The 19,247-nt window shown below is 43.9% G+C and overlaps 1 protein-coding gene across 2 annotated transcripts in view; it reads left to right on the forward strand.

Moving 5' to 3' along the window:
• The first annotated feature begins 2,430 nt into the window (after nucleotides 1-2,430).
• The window catches only part of Atp8b1 (ATPase phospholipid transporting 8B1), a 126,784-nt gene continuing 109,967 nt past the window's right edge, over nucleotides 2,431-19,247 (forward strand). Inside the window, exon 1 of one of the 2 annotated variants that reach the window (XM_063231563.1) lies at nucleotides 2,431-2,693. Coding sequence is in view for 1 of the 2 variants with exons in the window: in XM_063231562.1 (XP_063087632.1) it covers nucleotides 13,660-13,770 (111 nt within the window). In the remaining variant the exon portion in view is untranslated. Of the gene's footprint in view, nucleotides 2,694-13,378; nucleotides 13,771-19,247 lie in introns of those variants that run through there. The other variant, XM_063231562.1, reaches the window with a different exon arrangement.

A 19,247-nucleotide genomic window follows, 5' to 3' on the forward strand; every position in this document is an offset into this window, starting at 1 on the left:
ATGTAAAAATCTCAAGTATACAAGTCAGTGAACTCACATGTATGTGTACCTCAATAGCCATTTTCCAAGCTGAGACACGGAATTTTCACGGTACTCCAGAAATAGGATTCTTTAGGGCAAATTCCCAGTCAGGCCTGTTCTGTCTTTTCAAAGCATGTGTTACTTTTTAAGACAACATTTGCCTGATTGGTTTACTATTGTAACCAAGCAGTTAAAAGTGCTGGCACACAATAGATACCCAATAAATATCTGTTGAATGAATGAATGTTTGAAGCATACTCATTGGACACATCTGCCCATGCCTCCCCTCCAGTGCAGCCTGTAAGAGGAAGAAAACCCTCACTTGAATCACTGATGTCTGTATAGTAGCGTGAAAAGCAGCCCTGGGGATGGAATGTATCAGCACTAAGAACAGTTGTGGATTGGGCATACCCTACTGTAGTCTTTTCAATTCAACATTTCTTGGACAGCTTTAGCATTTTGTTATGGAGCTGTAAGGAGACCCCTCTTTTAATGTAGAGTCCTCTTTTGGGGGATGGGGCAGGGTGTTGAAGATTGGACTTGGAGCCACATGCATACAAGACACTCTACCACCGAGCCCCACCCCCAATCAGCTAGAGTCCTCTCTTGATTCCTAGATTTCTAGCATTTCTTTATTTCCTAGTCTTTACTTTATTAGTGCATGTTGTATTATATGACAGGAGTAGTCTAGGATTTCTAAGTAATGATTCTCCTGACTCTGCCATTCTTAGCTTCAGTCTTGAGAACTGACCTATGTCACTCGCTCCCATCTTCCTGTCACTTGGAAGTTCTGGTCGCTCTGTGACCTGCTCATTCCACCCTGGGTATCCACCCAATTGCTCCTTTTCCCCTCCTCCGCTGGCAGCCCTTCAGACCTGCTTTCTGTTGCTGAACTGGCCTCCCCGTGCTAGCCCATCTTCAGCCTTCGCCTTGTATGAACTGTCTCCATTGTTTTCTCTAAAATACAACCTTGACCACATCATTGTGTACATGTACATCAAATAAGTTTAAACTCCTTAGCCTTGCATTGGAGCACTCTGCACCGAGGTTTTCCCCACTAGTCTCACATATCACCAGCACACTGCAGCAGACCCCCACCCCACTGTCACTACACAAGTCCTCTGTTAGATTCTAAAAGTGCTAAAAGGAATTTATTGAGATCACCTAGTCTGTCTTCATTTTACAGAAGTGGAAACTGAGGCCTATAGGGATAAAATAACTGATCAGCACTACTTAATCAAAGACCAAGTGTGATTGATGAAAAAAGAACCCCAGGATAACACTGAATTTAGCAGTATCTGAGTATGTTATGTACAAGATTAGTCAGTGGGTCATCCTTCAAGTCACCCTCTACATAACTCCCATCCCTAAAATTGTGTCTTTGAGAACCAATCCCACTGCCTGTATGAAGCCTTCCTGGTGACGCTACTCACCAGTCTGAACTTTCAAGGCAATGAATCAGCCTCTTTAAGGTACAGGTAACTGATATTTACCCAGGAGTCCTCTCCCCCTCACAACATTGTGCACACACACACACACACACACACACACACTGAGGGTGGAACCCAGAACTTTGAAAGTGCTAGGCAAGGGCTCTACCGTTGGAACACTACACTCTCTCTGCCCTTTTGCAAACTCTTGAAGACTTTTTTCTCCATTCTGACACCAGCAGCTTGCACTAAGAGCCTTCGGAATGGACAGTTAGCCGGGTAAGCAGTGTGCTTACACAGTACAAGCTGCCGACACCAGCACGCGGCCCAAAATGCCCAAACTACACCGTGGAGTTCACATACAGCATCTTTACTCCTTTTGGCCCCAAACCTCTAAACACAAGCAACTTGGCCTCAGTGCAGCCTTGATGCAATTACAGGGTAAATTTCTCCAGACCTTTTGGCCATCGGTCTCCACCCTCACGCTCCGCACAGCGAACCTCTGGTGACCGGTCCCAAAACGTGACTTGGCATGGACAGCGCATAGCTCCCCTTACAGAGGGAGCACAGGTCTCTGATGGCCGCTGCCAAGCCAGCTTTCCGAACTGGCCCGGTCACTGACCCCGGGCTGTGGCCAAACCGGCAGAGGGCGGGAAAGTGACACGGGGCTAGTGGGGCAGGGTGCTGGAGTGCCGGGGAGCCCCGGATCCAGGCTGGACCAATCGGGAAGGCTCCTCGGGGCACCAACGGGGTGTCCACCCGCCGCCAGGGCGCCGGGAGGGTGCTGGAGTAGCCCTGGGCCGCACTGCCCAACACGGGGGCTCGCCATCCAGCCTCTCTCCGACCCCGGGAGGGACAAGGGGAGGGCAGAGAGCCGGGCCCGCCCCGAACCCCAGCTCCAGCTTCACCCCAGCAGCGCCGGGCTGCGGCTGCGGGAGGCAGCCCAGAGACTCCTTCCCGGAGCGGCCAAACCAGTTCGGCCGGTCGGGCGGAGCGCAGGGAAAGGGGCGGCCGCCGAGGAGGGGCGCTCGCTCGCGGGGCGGGGAAGCGGGGAACCATTGGCGAGCCGAGCGCCGGTGGAGTCGCAGCCCACTGGACACGCTCTCGGGGCCCCGGGCCAGCCGAGCGCGCCATGAAGCGCTAGCGCGGCGGAGGGCCGGCCCGGCGGCGGCGGCAGGTGCGCGGCGAGGCTCGGAGGGGCGCGCCGGGCGGATGCCCCAGCCGGGGCCCTGCGAGCGCTAGGTAAGAGGGGCGCGGCGCCCGCACCCAGGGATCCGGGAGGGGGCGGCAGCCGCGGGCGCGCCCTCCGCCCCCCAAGCCTTCCGGGGGGTCGGGGTGGGAGCCGGGAGCGCCGCGCCCTTGGAGACCGGGGGCACCGCCGGCCGGGGGCAGCGCTGCGAGCGGGTCCGCGGGGCGTTCCCCACTCGGGGGCCGGAGCTCGCCGGAGGTGTCGAGGTTTTCGCCGGTTTGCGACGGACTTTTCCGGGGTTAAGCTCGGAAGGTTCAGCCCGCGCTTGGGGCGCCCTCGGAGGGTGCCGCTCACCGTCGCGTCGCGGCCACCACACCCTCTGGAGTGTCCCGCGGCCGGACCTGCTGGGGTCAGCTCTGGGGATCGGTGCCATTTCCGAAAATGACCTTAAGGCCAAGTGTATGGAAGGGGGCGCACCTGGGGGATGGGTGGAGCGGGGAGATCACGTCTCCATATTCCAGGTGCAAGGCCAGGCGGCCCCCTCCCACCTACCCTCTGTGCCCTCTAAGACGGTGTGGGGCAGCAGTCGGGAGAAGGGACAGCAGGGTCCCTTCTCGCCCCAGTTCGACGGCGGCGCTGTCTCCTCCCAGCGAGTGCGTGGAGGGCAACTTAACGCGGGAGGGAGGTATTGCGTGGGATGGCAGTGCTTTAACTGTCCACTTCTTCCACGTTGTCCCTCCACCCAAAGTGAAAGGAAAGTCGCGAAGTGTAGGACCAACTTCTCCGAGGGCAGTGGGTGCCTGTGGCCCCCGCCCGGGAGGCTCTGCGCCCAGGCTGCTCTACAGTGGAGAGGGCAGCAGTGCAGATGCGAGCGCGGATCAGGGAGGTTGACGCGGGAAAGGGATGGGGACCCGGGCCACCTTTCCACCCAGCGAGTCCCCTCGGCCGGTCCGACGTCCGGGGCCTGCAACGCACCGCCCCTGGCTGTCTCTGCCCATCTAGGGTAGCTCTGGACTCTCCAGAAACTGCCAGGCCTGCTGGTGTGGGAAAAGTTTGGCTCCATCTTCCTGGTTGTTTTGCCGTCAAAATGCTGCCCCCCACTCGTGGAGAAGTAAACCAGACGACGCTAATGACATGCTGGTAGTGTCACCCGGCACACAGGAGGTTGCTGACGGAGGCGAACTGCTTTTAGGAACGGAGGCTACAAGGGAGTGTAGCAAAGTCTCCACGGATAGCAAATGGGACCACACAGAAAAAGACAAAACCACACAAAAAGTGAAGTAGATGGGCTAATTTTCATGATCTGAGGAGTACTCTTGTGTTAGGCCTAAAATGTCATTCATTCGTTCTGGGACTGTTGTTGAAGATCTTATTAGCCCTATTATAATGCACATTCTGTGCTGCACAAAAGATGATGAATGGTTATTAGCTGATTAACTTCTGGGGAGAAGTCACTCGCCTGCAATTACTTCTCTGTAGCCTTCTAATGATTTTCATTGTGTAGTGAAGATTTCCTTGTTCTAATTTTGGTAAGGAACCTCAACTGCTGTGTTCGTGTATCATTTCCTAGTGGCGGTGCTTTGATAATTACTAGTGGCTCTTCGTTACTAAGGGGCAAACGACTCCTGTGGCTTTCTTAATGGAGCGAACACGGATGCCACCTGTGTAAGCTCAGTCCTGGTCAATTTGAGCTTTTCTAAGTTTTAAGGACAATATGCAGTTGTGCTAACTTGTTACTACTTGCTAGTGCTAGAATTAGTTTTTTTGGTTTTTAGGTTTTTTTTTAAACTAAGGCCTTAAAATAATAATTTGGTAAAGCAAATAGTTTAATAACAAGTGTTCCCAGAAATTCAGCACTGGTTTTGTGTTTAGGATTTGAGATCTTAATGCTAACAAAGTGCAATACCAAAGCTCTTGTGAAATGTTTCTACCTCTTTTTTCTGTTTGCCTTTCCTTTCATCCATTCTTCCTCCTTTTTTCCTCTTGCTTAGCAAAGAGTAATGGAAAACAGATGGTTGTAGATTCTTACAGATTTCAGTTGTTTGAATAACCTAGAGGGATTTAAATTTTCTAAACCTGTTTGCTCATCTGTTGGGGGGGGTGTTATCAACTTCTTTGGGTTTGTTGAGGCAATATGTGAATGTCCTTAATACATAGTAAGTGTTTGAATGTTACTTGTTACTTTTGTATTTCTTTATTAGACAGATTGGGGGGGGGAAGTATCATGCCTAGGATTTATGTGTGTGTCTACCTATCTATCTATCTATCTGTAGGTAGACAGGTAGATAGAAATGTGTGGGCAGTTGAAGCCGAGCCTCGTTTGCTAAGGGGGAACATTGGCATAGTTCAGTGTCTTACTATTTAAATTCTGCTTTATTTTGTCAGTAGTGTTTGTGGAATGCAGGTGATCCTTATAGAAGTTTAATTTTACTGGTTGCCAAAATTCTTTGTTTTTTTTTTTTTTTTTTTTAGACATTTAGACAGCTGTAAAAGACAGCTGTGGGCTTAAGAAGGAGCTCACTCTTTCAGAGCCAGGACATGTTTTATTGGGTCCATTCATGTCCCAATAAGAAACTTTAAAGATCCTTAAGTACTTGATTTTAGTATTTGCTTCTAGATTAGTCTCTTGGAAAGTTTTTCTTTATGGTGTCTTTAGGTATAGTGAGTTTTTAAACCTGTTTTTTTTTTCATTATTCTATTAGATTAATTGCATTTATGCCAGGAGGTCTTTTTTTACTTATTAAATAAAATTAATTTGTTGCCAGGAGAGTCTAACACCAAAAGAAGGTAGCTTATGTTGTTTATTTTGTTAACCAAGTTATTCCTGGATCTTCATCCCTGTGCCTAGCTAAAAATAATACCTAATCTAAGATTTTTTGAGGTCTTAGGTCACTTTAAGATCTAGTTTTATGGAGGAATATCTAGAAAAAAAGTACACTGTAAAAAGTACAAATATGTATACGTAAACACAGTGTATGTATATATATATATATATATATGTGTGTGTGTGTGTGTGTGTGTGTATGTATGTATAAATGCACATATGTTTCTCATGTCTCTGTCTCTTTTTTATGGTCCTGGGGATTGAACCCAGGGTCTTGTATATGTGTATATACTAGGCAAGCCCCTTACTATAAACTGCATTCCCAGAACTCTCATTTTTAATTCCTGGGGGGGAAAAAAAACCCTTTATTATCAGATTATTTCAGAACAGATTTAATACTGTTCCTGATACTTCTAAATGCATTACACTTTTAAATAAACTGTCACCAAAACCATCCACAGTGGAATTGTTTTATTACTGGTTTCCCTTGAGCAGTCCAGAAGCTGAACAGATCCAGCTAGCCTAGTATTTTTTAATCCACATTGTATTCCATGCCCTGCTTCTTCTCAACTGTATAACGTAGGACAAGTTACCTAATCTCTCTGGTGCCTCAATTTCCCCATCTGTAAGTGGCTAATAAGAGGCCTACCTCAAGGTGGATGTGATGAGTTCCACATGCTGTCCATACTTTGGATAAAGGAGGGAGTACAGGAATCAATGAAAAGTGGTCATTACTGTCATAGTGTGTCGTTTAGTGCTCAGCAAGTACCTCTCACCAGACATTGCCTTTCTCCTAGGCTATGGAGGAAATAGCAGTCACTGAACATGTTAGTATTTGCTTAGCAAACATTGGTGCCCATTTTCACCTTGCACGGAATGGAAAAAAAAGATTCCCAGAGTAGGGGCAAAGTTCTAAGCCTTCAAATTTATGCTGTTGATCTGGAGTGTTGGCCAGTGGCTGGGACAACCAGGGAGCTCAGTGACCTCTTACCTTGCAGAAGGATGGGCTCAGTCCCAGCCATGAGAGACCCAGGCTGCACCCTCAGCTGGGTGCTACCTGCTCTCACACATGCTGAAGACTCCTCTAGCCTCCTCCTCTAGCCCTCTAGCCCTCACTGCCTGTCTCCTTTCCCTCATTCTCCATACTCCTGTGTTATTATTTTTAAAACACTATTCTCCATTTAAAACATAGTGGTTTTGTGTCTGAATTTGGTGCCTTTTGCACAGCATCAATACTCTACATGTTTTCTTCATTGTAGAGCCTTGATGTCATTCATTCAGTCAGTCAGTCAGTCAGTCAGTCATCTTTCATCTTCCCACCAAGTGGTGGATTAACCTCCCTGCTTCACCGAGCCCTGGAAGGTTTACTGAAGGCTTCTGTTATTCTTTCTTCTTTGATATGCAAGTAGAGCAGTATTTTGACTCCTGCTGCCATTGATATTGACTCTTTTCAGGTTGGTTGGTAGCCATGGGCACTTAATTACTACTGGGATCCTTCTTAGCCTGGAGGACCTATTTTCCTTATCAGTGTAGTACATTTGCATTTAATGGGTCACAAATGGGCCTGCAAGTGTAGAAGGTGTCAGTCAGGGGACAGGACCAGGCTGGGGTGGATTTGGGGGTGTCACAGAGTGCTCTTCCTTCGGTGCAGAAGGCCAACTTCTTCCCACTTTCGTGATTGAGAAGCCAGGCACTTTTGCATTCATTGTGTGCCGGAACCTGACCTTTGGCTAGTAGTTTTGGTCTTTACTTACAGGACTGTTGGTTTATGGCTTTACTTCTTGCTGAGTGACTTTTGCTCACTAAAGTTGAGGTTTGTTTGATTTAGGGTAGTTTGTGTTTAAAATCAGTTTCTAACCTTTACCCAAATTAAGTTGAGCTAGAAAATCTGCACCGGAACTGCAGAGCACCACACACTCCTCCCTGTGTTCCATAGTCCATTCTGGCCCGGTGGGAGGCTCCCCTTCATGGGACACACTATTTTATAGTGTGCCTTTACACAAATCTTTATCTTCTCGGGACACACTGAACTACTGAGGTGATTTTTTTGAGAGCTCTGTACATCACCTGTGGGTCCAAAAGAAATTCTCCCATTCTCCATGGGAAAATAGATAAACGTGTGACTTGGCTGGTTTAAGTATTTGGGTAGATGGGTCAGGTTTTGTACAGTTAGCCCTGGAAAATAGTGGCTCTGTTTTTACACTGGAAAATACAATGGGTGTGAGTCCTTTTAGGTAGGCACCATCTGCTGCTAAATAAATCTCAAGAATTTTTATTTAACAAGGAAACTGTTGGGGGGGTGCTGCATCAGACCATAGATAAGAGAATTAAGTGAAAAGTCTTTGTTCTGTGCTTGATATTGAATAACTTTGGGAGGAGAAGTGGTCCCTCATGATCTCATCTTCTTGCCGCAGAAATTTGTCCTGGGAGTTTAAAACAATTGTGATTAACATGGATGTGGTGGTGTACACCAGAAATGCTAGCTACTTGGGTGGCCGAAGCAGGAAGATTACAAGTTCAAGGCCCACCTTGGCAACTTAGTGAGACCCTGAGATGAAACAATGTAACAAATAAACCAAGAACAAAGGGCTAGGAATTAGCTCTCTGGTGGAGTACCCCGCTAGTGTTAAAAAAAATACATGATTAAAAAATTGTGGTTAGTATACATAACATGAGATTTAACATTTTTACCATTTCGAAGCAGTAGTTAGCTTTTTCATACTGTTGTACAACCAACACTGGTGTCCATCCATAAAATGTATCATCATTCCACACTGAAACTCTGTACCTGTAAGAAACTACGTTCATTTTTGCCTATTTCACAGTCCCTGATGACCTCAATTCTGCTTTTTGTGCCTGGGAATTCCAATGCAGTCGTACCTCATGTTGAGTACAATTGTGTAATATTTGTTTTTTCATACTGCCTCAAGGTTCTTCCATTGTAGCATGTGTCAGAATTTTCCTTCCACTGTAAAGGTGAATAGTACTGTATTGTTACTCGTGTCCCACATTTTACTCAGGGCATGATATTCATTTAGGCTGTATCCATCCTTAGATGTTCATAAGGCTATGATGGACCTAGGTGTTTAAGGATCTCTTTATTCATATGAGTTTTTCAGCGTGGTAAAATCTATTTTTGGTAAATTCTGTGGGTAGAAACATGTAGTAGTTAACCCATGCTTTCCTTCTGTAGCCACTTGGAAAGAAGCACTGTGGGATTGTGGAGAGGACAGTTGTGTGGAAGACACGTTAGAGGCACCCACGTATTTCTTCTTTTTACTTGGAGCCGCTGTTAGGAAGCTGTGGTCATTTGTCATTCCAAATGGCCTGGCACATGTGGTCCCATCACCTAGCAGTCTCTACATCCCGTAACAGCCTGCTGGAGGTGATTCCAGAACAGAGAAGAAAAATCTTTAATTTCTAAAATTGATTTGAATTAAAAAAAAAACTTTTTTAAAAATTGAGTAGCTAAGTGTCAGATTGTTTTCCATCATAAGATAGGATCTATGGCTTTCAAAATATGCTTCAAGGTAAAAGGCCAGTTGCAGACTGCATCATGGCATAGCTACCAGCTGCAACTTCTCCTTGAGAATGTGCTGATATGTGTGGCAGCATAAATACCAGGAGACTTATGTAATAAGTAGATACTGGTCTGTTGCATTTAAGAATCTTTTTTTTTTTTTTTTTTTTTTTGTCTTTTTCCTTTTTATCGGTACCGGGGATTGAACTCAGGACTGCCTGCTTACAAGGCAGGTGCTTACACTGCTGAGCTAAATCCCCAGCCCCCGCATTTAAGAATCTTAATCTGTATTTTCTTCTCCTGTTTTGGGTTTCTTTTTTTCCCTCTAAAATGGATTTTTTCCTTATCGCCCATGCTGACCTTGAACTTGTGATTCTCCTATCTCAGCCTCCCAAGTAGCTGAAATTATAGGCTTATACTACGGTGCCCAGTTTACTGTCTCATATGAGCTTGTACTGTGCCCTGAAAATTAGCCAAATAAGAGTTTTTATATTTAAAATATAAGGTTTTCTTTTAAAAACAAAACAAAACTCTACAAAAAGCTTCAATCCAAAATACCACATCCCTGGGTATTTTTCCACTTACCCATTTTATGCTAATCACAGCCATAAAAGGGATATTGAAGCCGACATGGCTAATCTCTAGGAGTCTTGATTTTTGTTTAGCTCAATTTAAGATTGTTAATAATTTTATATATCTATTATGCTTCCCCTCACCTCAGAGAAATGAAAAGATCCTGAAAGGGCAATATGAGAACCTCAGGCTATGTTAATAGTGACATAAGTAGGATTTAACTTGTCCTGGATGTTTGAAGTCACTTGGACCAAGACTATTTAATCCACAAGAACATTTGTTCTGACTCTCTAGTCGTAGTGATGGGTTAGGCGCATTTCCTGAGTTCTGGCTTGAATGGCCAAAGAAGTTCTATGGAACGTCTGTCTCCTGTGTTGTCCCATGGAGTGGGAACTCCTCTTAACCTTTACAAAGTCCAAAGGACAAACCAAAGCCTTACTGATATAGGCAGCTTATCAGGTGGCTCAGGGATAGGCAAGGAGCACAACCTGTGTGCTGGATTCTTGGCAATAGGTCCCTGACCAGAGTAGAAACGAGACTTCCTTTCAGGAGCTCACATTCAAGACAAGGGGACACATAGAAGATGCTAATTATATGTAATAAATTTTAAAAAGTCACAAGGGAATAAACTGTCATTATAAACAGAGTGGTTGGTCATTGGTGCCTTGCTAAGCAGCTGACACTTGAGCAAAGACTAGAGGAGAAAATATGGCTCAGAAAGTTTTGGGAAAGGGCACTCCAGGCAGAGGGGACTGGATAGATTGGCACAGAGGGCCTAAGGTAGGAGCGCCTGTCTTGTCTGATGAATGGTTAGGGCTGGGCCTCAGATGAGTGACTAGGAAAGGAAAGAATGAAGAGAAAATAGAGCAAAGTGTAGGGTGTGATTTGCAGGGCCTCCCTAGGAGCATAAATACTTGGCTTTGTGTGAGATGAGAGGCAGTGTGGGATGTTGCTTACTGGAGAGGTATGGTCTGACTTGGGCCCTTTGCTGTCCAGGACAGGTTAGGATGAGGATTCCACACAGGGAGGCCAGGTAGCTGCTAGGCCAGGCAAACCACCGTGGAAGCTTCCACCTGACATGAAGATTGATGTCATCAGAGAGATGGAGAGATAGATAGACAGAGACAGAAATAGGGATCTGATAGATAGATAATGATAGATAGCTATAAACGTGAATGTAACTTTTAATTATAAAGGATTTCTGGACCGACTGGATGTATGGAAATGGGAAAGAGGAACCAAAGATAACTTTCCTGGCAGGTCTTGTGTTGCAGAAAGAAATGTGAGTTTCTGAATGCCATAAATTCAATGTGTTTAAAAGCCTGGTGGCAGATTATCAAGAGGCTCTTCTGAAACATGCATATAAGGTTTTTCTCAGAGAAGGGTATTTGTGTATCATCAGTGTGTCTTCTAGTTTGGTCAGGGGAGAAGGGTGCTCTTAGAGAAAGGCGGTGGTCTGCATGAAGTGCAGACAGAAAGAGCTGCAGGTCATTCACGGGTTCTAGAGCAGGCTGCAGCTCCAGCAACTTTGAGGTCTGGCCACTCACAAACTCCTGTTCCCTTACTCCCGCAATCTGCTCCTCTTCTTGGCATGATAGAAATAACAAACTCTGCAACCCCATAGTTAAAAGAAGGACCCCTTCTATCACCCCCATGTCCGTGTGCTTTTAAAAAACAACTGTGCTGGGCTGGGGATGTAGTTCAGTGGTAAAGCACTTGCCTGGCCTGCACAAAGTCCTGGGAAGCCTAAATACTATAAAACATTACAAAGGGAAACAATCCAAAAATACTCACAAACTTCATTGAGGTATAATGTATGAACCATTTAGTTCATCTTTTTAAATGTGGGATCCAATAGTATTTAGCATACTTATAAGTTGGTGCAACTATCACCACAATCTATTTAAAACATATTCATACCTCAAAAAGAAATTCTATACCATTTAGTGGCCCCTTGGGTGTTCCTTTCTCCCCATTTCTCCTGGCAATCCCTAATCTATTCTCTATCTCCATAGGTTTCCATGACATGTTTTATGTATGGAATTATCCAGTATGTGAGTTTTGTATATCTTGTCTCTCTCATTCAGCATGTTATTTGCCAGAAAATATGTATGAATATTTAATTTCTTTTTATTGCCAAACTTGCTTGTTATTTTGGCACAGAAAACATTTTGGGAGAATTAAAAAAAACAGGTGCACACACAAACAATAGAAATGTGTATATTACAGACATACTAACCCACATGTTACAAAGGGAATTTCTGTCCCCAGAGAACTAACGTTGTGTGTTAGTGTATGTGTTAATTTGTTCACCTTCACAACTGAATACAGACTCCACAGAGTTTTTGAGTAAATCTCAAGACTTAGTACCTTTCTGGCGGCTTGCTGATTTTCTTTCATTCAGTGATTTAATGATTATTTATTAACCATTATGTTCCAGGTCCTATACCAGGCACAGGAGATAAACACAGTGAGGTAGACTGGGGAGAGAAATTGACATTAAAAAAAACTGAGCAAAAGAGAAATGAAATAAACTGATATTAAAATTATAATCCATGATAAGTGCCTTGAAGGATTTATATATTACTCAGAGTGGAAGGAGGGCTTACTTCAAAATCGGTAGAGATGAACACAAAATTCTATTGCAAGATGAATGGATAAACTAACTGTGGTACATCCTCGCAATGGGGTACTACTATTCAGACTTAAAGTTAATTTTGGTATATGCTATATAGGTGACCCTTTGAAGACATTATGCTAAATGAAATAAGCCATGCACAGAAGATAAATATTGCATGATCCCACTTAAAGTAAGTACCTAAAATAGTCAAAATTATAGAGGCAGAAAGCTCACCAGTGGCTACTAGCAGCTAGAGAGGGGCAAATGGACAGGTACTAAATGAATACAGAAGTTCAATTTAGGAAGATGATGGCTATCCCACTTGTGAATATGGCTAATATGTGAGTATGCCAGATATCACTGAATTGTACACTTCAAATGGTTAAAGTGATAAATTTTGCTATGTATATTTTACCAAACTTTAAAAAAGTACCTTTGGATGGTCTATGGAGGATCCTGAGCTTAAATCAGGGCCCAAAGGGTGAGAAGGCACCAGTCGTGGATGAGTGGTCCATTCAACGGGAAAAGTATGCATGAGGCTCAGAGGAAGGTGGGAGCTTAGTGCTGTACTGTAGGAGCTGTGAGGCCACAGTGGCTGGGGTGAAGGGACGTGGGGTGCTGGCATGAGGCAGACTGGGCCAAGCTGTAGAGGCTCTGGGGGAAGCCTCTCAAAGACACCTTAAGCAGCAGAGTGACGAGCTTTGATTTCTGGTTTGAGTGATAAGCCAGACTGTAAGGTAGAGAATGGGTTGGGAAGAAGACCTAAGCAACCAGAGGTTAGGAGGCTGCTGCAGCTTCCATAAGGCTGAACTCTGGGCTTTGGGCTGGGAGGATGGGCTGAGGTAAGGAGGGTGGGGGTCAGGGCTGCCCCAGAGAAGTGGAATCTTGGTTTTAATGGGGGATTCAACTTGAAGACCTAAGAGAAACATCTCAGACTTCTAATGTTGATTGATGATGATGTTGCTGAGACTAAGTAGATTTGGAAAGTGGATTTAGCTTGGATCATATTTGGCTTGAGTGACTGAGATACACAGGAAGGGCAAACGTTAAGCTTTGATAGAGCCAAAAATCAGGCTAAGGATTGCTTTGCAAATGAAACTTGGAAACTCTTGGATCATTCTTGTAACTCTGAACTATGAAATATTTGCATACAAAGATAAAACTAGCTAGTGCCTATATTTTCTCAGTGTTGTATCTTTAGTTTGATTTGTCAACAGACAAGAGATAGGGGCTTCCGGGAAGATGACAAAGCAGTAAGCAGCAGAACAAAGAGCCTCTCTGAGAGATACCGTCTAGCACCGGGAATATACCATCGTGAGGAAGACAAGAAAGAAGTAAGTGGGTCCGTTGGACCCAGGAAGAGTCTGAAGTCTGGATCAAGCCCATAGAAGGAGTAAAAAGAAAAACCTCAATGAAGAAGGCTGTAGCTGGTGGTGCCTTCACCAGGAGCCGGATTCACTGCATGAGGGGAGGTGTTGGAACATGGGGACGTGTGGCCATAGTGACAGTGGCGGCTGGCAACCCCAGAGGCCTCTGCAGAGAGACTCAGCAGTGGAAGGGAGCAGTGGACGTGGAGGACTCTACTGGCTGGTGGTGAGTACAGAGGACTCTGTCCTCTTACTGGAGAGTGCTATTAGCTGGGAGCCGTCTTGAAGTTGGGTCAAAGTAAGGCCAGAACCAGAACTTTTGCCGGCTTCCGGCTTCCTCCAGCAGATCCTAGCTAGGCACAGACCTGTGGAAATTGCTTGGACCCTGGTGAGCCCAGTGAGTCTGGTCTCAGGGCAGGCCTGCCAAGGTTGTCTACTACTCCACCCATGAACAACTCCTGGCTTGCAGGGATACAGTGGCATGATTTGGGATGCTGTCTCCACAGGCTACTAGTGAATCCAGAGATAATCCTGGAAGTGGACTTTTTTTTTTCATTTCTTTTCTTGTTTGTTTGTTTTATTCATTTTTTAATTTCTCTTTCTCTCTTATTGCTTTCTTTCTTTTTCTTTTCTTTTTTTTTTTTTTTTTCTTGAGTATGAGTGTGGTTCCTAACCTCCTTGTGTATGGTTTTTTTTTTTTGTCTTTCTCCTTTTTATCAGTACCAGCGATTGAACTCATGACTCCCTGCTTGCAAGGCAGGCGCTTATGCCGCTGAGCTAAATCCGCAGCCCTGTTTTGTTCCGTTATACTTTTATCTCTCCCAGCTTTCTTTTCTCTCAGTTTTCTGCGTCAGTTTCTCCAAGTTGGTGGGATCCATCTTTGTTCTCCAATCTACTTGTAATCTCTTTCTCCTTTCCAACTTCTTTGTTTTCTCCTTAATCCATTTTGAATCTTAACCCATGAGGACAGAATTGACTTATTATGGACTTATATATAGTATACAATTGTTTTGCATTCTGTTATATGGTTACAAATTCAGTTCATTTGGTTAAAAGTTGCAAATTAGGAGTTGGCTCAGTTTACTGTTTTATAGGCTGTGTTTGATGCTCTTGGTACCACTACAGCCAAAATTGACGTAATTGTTCTAAATAACTGTTGGCCTTGATAATCCATGACTGAGACTGACTAAGGGTCACAGAAAGTACTGTGGCATGGTGCCAAAGACCCAGGGACTAGGCCAGGTGAGCAATAGCTTCTCCTCTTCAACAAACTGAGGAGGTAAGATCTTCCAACAGATTCAGAGCCCAAAAACCAGCTACACCTGCAAGATACCTGAGAGAACTGATCATCACTTGGGTGTCCTAAATACCACCAATAAAGCAACCCACCATAGGCAACTAACAAGTGTCACTCCAGGAATTAAACTAAAAAGACAAGAAATAAGAAGATGCTTAAACAAGACACAACCTCAGACACCCAGTTCATCAAAGGCAAACACAGGGGCAATGAGACTGGAAAATCTGATAGCTCCCTACCAGGTATCTCTGCAGTGGTAACCAAGCAATTGAATGAGGCTCTGGAAAAAATGAAATCAGAAATAATCTCTCAAATAACTACAAAGATGACAAAAATACACATCATGCTTAGTGATGCTAGAGCAGACACAGACAAAAAAATAGATGAGCTTAAGAAAATTATGGAAATGGAATCCATAAAACAGATTCAAGCAGATATCCAGGAGAATAAAAACTCCACTGAAAATAAATTTGAAACAGATTAGGCCAAAGTGAGGAAAGGATCTCAGATATTGAAGACAGGCTTGCAGTTAGTGACTAGGAAAAGAAAGATTTCTCAAAATTAGCAAGGGAACATGAGAAATCAATCCAGCAGCTTCTAGGTGAAAAAAAGAATGACTTAGATTAATTGGAGGCGATGAACAATCAGAAGATACCACAAATGACATTAAAAACATGTTCACAGACATCACAACAGAAAACTTTCCTGGTAGAAAAAAAGAACTTTACATACAAATAAGTGAGGCATATAGAACTTCAATTAGCTGTGATCAGAAAAATCTACATCCAGGCATATCATAATCAAGATTCCAGAAATTCAACAAAGAATAGAATTTTAAAAGCTGTTAGAGAAAAGAAACAAATCACTTATGAAAGAAAGCCTATCAGCATTACAGCTGACTTCTCAGCACAAACTCTCAAATCAAGGAGAGCTTAGAGTGAAGTACTCCCAGTTCTAAAGGAAAACAACTTTCAACCCAGATTGATGTATCCCGCAAAACTATCTTTCAAAATCGATGGAGAAGTAAGGGATAATAAGGACTACAACTTCATAAACTTCAACAGAAGAAATCCACCAGGAAAGGCAAACAATTAGAGGAAAGGAAAAAGAAAAAAAAGAAGGGGGAGCCAATAATAGGAAAATAACATGACAAAGATAAATCAATTCACCAGTCAAAAGACACAGACTAGCAGAATGGATCAAGAAGCAAGATCCAACAATATGCAGTATTCAGGAAACACATTTAATAAAGAAATTTATAGACTGAAAGTTAAAGGATGGAAAATACTATTCCATGCAACAGGAATTCAGAAAAAAAGCAGGGGTTGCTATTCTATTTGCAGATAAAGTAAATTTTAAGCCAAGACTGATTAAGAGAGATAAAGGTCACTACATCCTGGTCAAGAGAACAATCCAAGAGGAAGAAATAATCATAAATATATATGGAACAAATATTAGTGCACCCACACCAACCAGGACTTTTAATCTCATCTAAGCCTGGGAAGTCCCAAATCATTCTTCAGGAGCACCTTCCAATATAGCCCTTTCTTGAGGAACTTCTTGAATACCCTAAAGTGAGTTAGCAATTCCCTTCTCTGGCCCCCTATTTCTTACTCCCCACTCCAGCTATCCTCAGTCACTTATCCACTCAGGCAGCAACTCCTCCCACTCACATCCCGCTCACATCATTTACACAGCAAGCTTCGGCCCTTTCCTACTACTGAGCTACCATGAGCAAGTCCAACACGGCCCCTCCTTGGGCAGTGTCCAGCATCGCAGGTGCAGCATGCTCATAATCCCACAAACAAAGGCTCCACTCACATGAGTACAAGGAGAGAGTTTTGGGAGAATCTTTACTTGATGTTATCAGATTACCCTCAGGAAATGACACTGCAGCCCAGAAGCCAAAGATAAGAAGGAATGATCCCAAGGAAGCATGTTTCAGGTGAGAAAGCAATTATGGTGAAGCTGTGAGGACAGAAAGGTCTTCTGCTTGAGGGAAGCTGAGGAGGACAAGTGAGCGGAAGCAGCTGTCAGAGCAGACCCGGGCCTCGGAGCTGTGGAGATGAAGTGGTTGTTTTTACAGCTACTCAACAGCTTTGCAGCTGGGTGTAAGTGCGACCCAGGATCTAACTGGCTACTCTGAGTTGAAAGTATTTAGGTTCAAAATGGAGACATCACTTAGGAAGCTATTGCAAGGGTCAAGGGAGGGAAGATGATAATTTGAACTAAGTGGATGGCAGTGGAGACAGAGGTTACCCATTAGAGCCAAGGTATTCTGCAGGTAAAAACAGTGGATCTTAGCAATGATTGGAGATGGAAGTGGGGTGCAGCATGGAAGAAAAAGAGGTAAAGGTTCTAGTTCATGTTTCTGGTGTAGCCGTCAGCAAGAGAGGAGCCATCTTTGAACCTGGTTGGGGAGTTCAGTTCTTGGTGAATTGGGTTTGGGGTACACAAGAGATACACATCATGGAGTGGGTTTGTTCTGTGGGTAAGTTCTCCATTTTTAACAGGCAGATTCTATTGATACCACTGTTCTGTAGAAAACAGGGGGAAACCAGAGACTATGTTGAAATGACAGTAGTTCTGTCATCATGGGCTCTTTGTGCATGACAGAGCCACTTCTTCTGCCTCTTAAATACTTAATGTTTCTTGTATACTGTCTTATTGGGGCTTCGTTGATAGCAGCCTCTATATGGCATATTCAGTTTTTTAAAAGTTCTTATTCTCTATGGGCCTTCCCTATATTATAAGAATAGAAACAAAAAAGGACTAGTTAAAAAAGACTAGTTAAACCACATCTATCACCCCTCTCCATGTGCAGGGCATCGGTGTCAAACAACCATAGTAAGCATGTTGGTGCTTTTGTTAAACATCAGGCCACTCAGTATTATCTCATCCATGCCTGTGTTCTCTGTAATCTTGTGTCATCTCTGTTGCAGTTTTTGGTAGAGCAATTTTGTCTGGATGGTGACTTCTCTGTCACTTAAACTTCTAGAGACCTCCCTGCCTCCTACCAGCCCCTCTGCCTTCAGAAAAGACAAAATAGAATTAGTCCAAACCAGTCTTCATTGGGAACAGTGAATCCATTCTCTTAAGAAAATTACAGTCACACTATCTGAAGCTTCTTTAAGATCCAGATACCACAGGTGACTGAGGAATTTTCTGTGTGACTGTGTTGTCCATTCTTTACTTGCCAAGCAAGAGATCTTTAGATTTGGCTATACTTTTAGGGTCACATGAAGAGCATCAGCAATGATGATATCTGTGTTCTCCTCTCTGTGTCTCTCCCTTGTGAGACCCTGACTAATTATCTAGGTAGGCACACTTACGTCTTTTGAGGGTATAATGAAGACAGGAAACTGGAAGACATGAGAGTCTTGTATCGGATGACATTTTGGGTACCAGAAATGTCCATTGTGAGCCTGTGGGAAAAGTGATGCTCTGTTAGGAGCTATCGTACCATGACATGTAGTGAGTGAGAGCATCACCATGTCTTCTTCATCCCTAGGGTCCATAACCAAGGAGATGCTGAGTAACTGAGGAATTACCTCCTTCCTTTCCACTTTATAAACAGGGACACTGAGGTACAGAGAGACCAAATACAGGTTCAGCACTCTTGGCTCCCCTAACCTTTCCGAGCTCTGGATTCATCTTGTAAAAATAACGAATTTGGAGATTTTTCTCTAACAACCCTGAGAGTTCTAAAATAAGTGGGTCTATTCTCTTATTTTTAACTGCTTTGTAGTTTGACAAAACTCTTCAAGTGAGTGAAATGGTCTCAAGAATGAAAATATGATCAAAAATAAAAATATGATCAAAGCAGCCCCTGTATTTGTAAGAATAAAGATTTAAATCATATCTGCCCTTGATGAGGAACCAGGCCCTGACTACTCAGCCTTGAGATCATCCCGATGAGCCTTTGGAAAAGTAGAAATTCTTTTGTCCTTCTTCTTGTGTTTTAGAAGTTCTCAAGTTATTTTTGAAGCAGATGAATGTTGAGGTCTGCTTTTTGGTCTTCTTAGAGATTATTTAAATCTGATCAACAGTGGTTGTATGAAGGATCTTCAACTCTGATGTTGTGAATTGCAAGCAGCTGGCTGACCTCAAAGCAGCCCAAACTGAGCAGCCAGCACTGGCCAGGCAGCGTACATCAAGGAAGTTGTGTTCTATTCAAATTCTGTAAAATCTTGACCACTTAGAAGTCGTTTGCTAATGAGTTAGGGCAAGGAGGAGGGATGTGCTGGAAAATAAGAGAAAAAAAAGTTGGCACAGTGCTTGCCTGGAAAGCACAAGGCTCTGAGTTCAATTTCTGGTACCAAAAAAAAAAAAAAAAAGAAATGTGGAATGATGTGTTCCCTCTGCTAGGATAAAGCTGTCCATGTATCGTGTATAATATTATTCCC

This window comes from Cavia porcellus, unplaced genomic scaffold (genome assembly GCF_034190915.1).
Source record: "Cavia porcellus strain 051 isolate PalLab524CR breed Dunkin Hartley unplaced genomic scaffold, mCavPor4.1 scaffold_20, whole genome shotgun sequence".
Classification (NCBI taxonomy): Eukaryota; Metazoa; Chordata; class Mammalia; order Rodentia; family Caviidae; genus Cavia; species Cavia porcellus.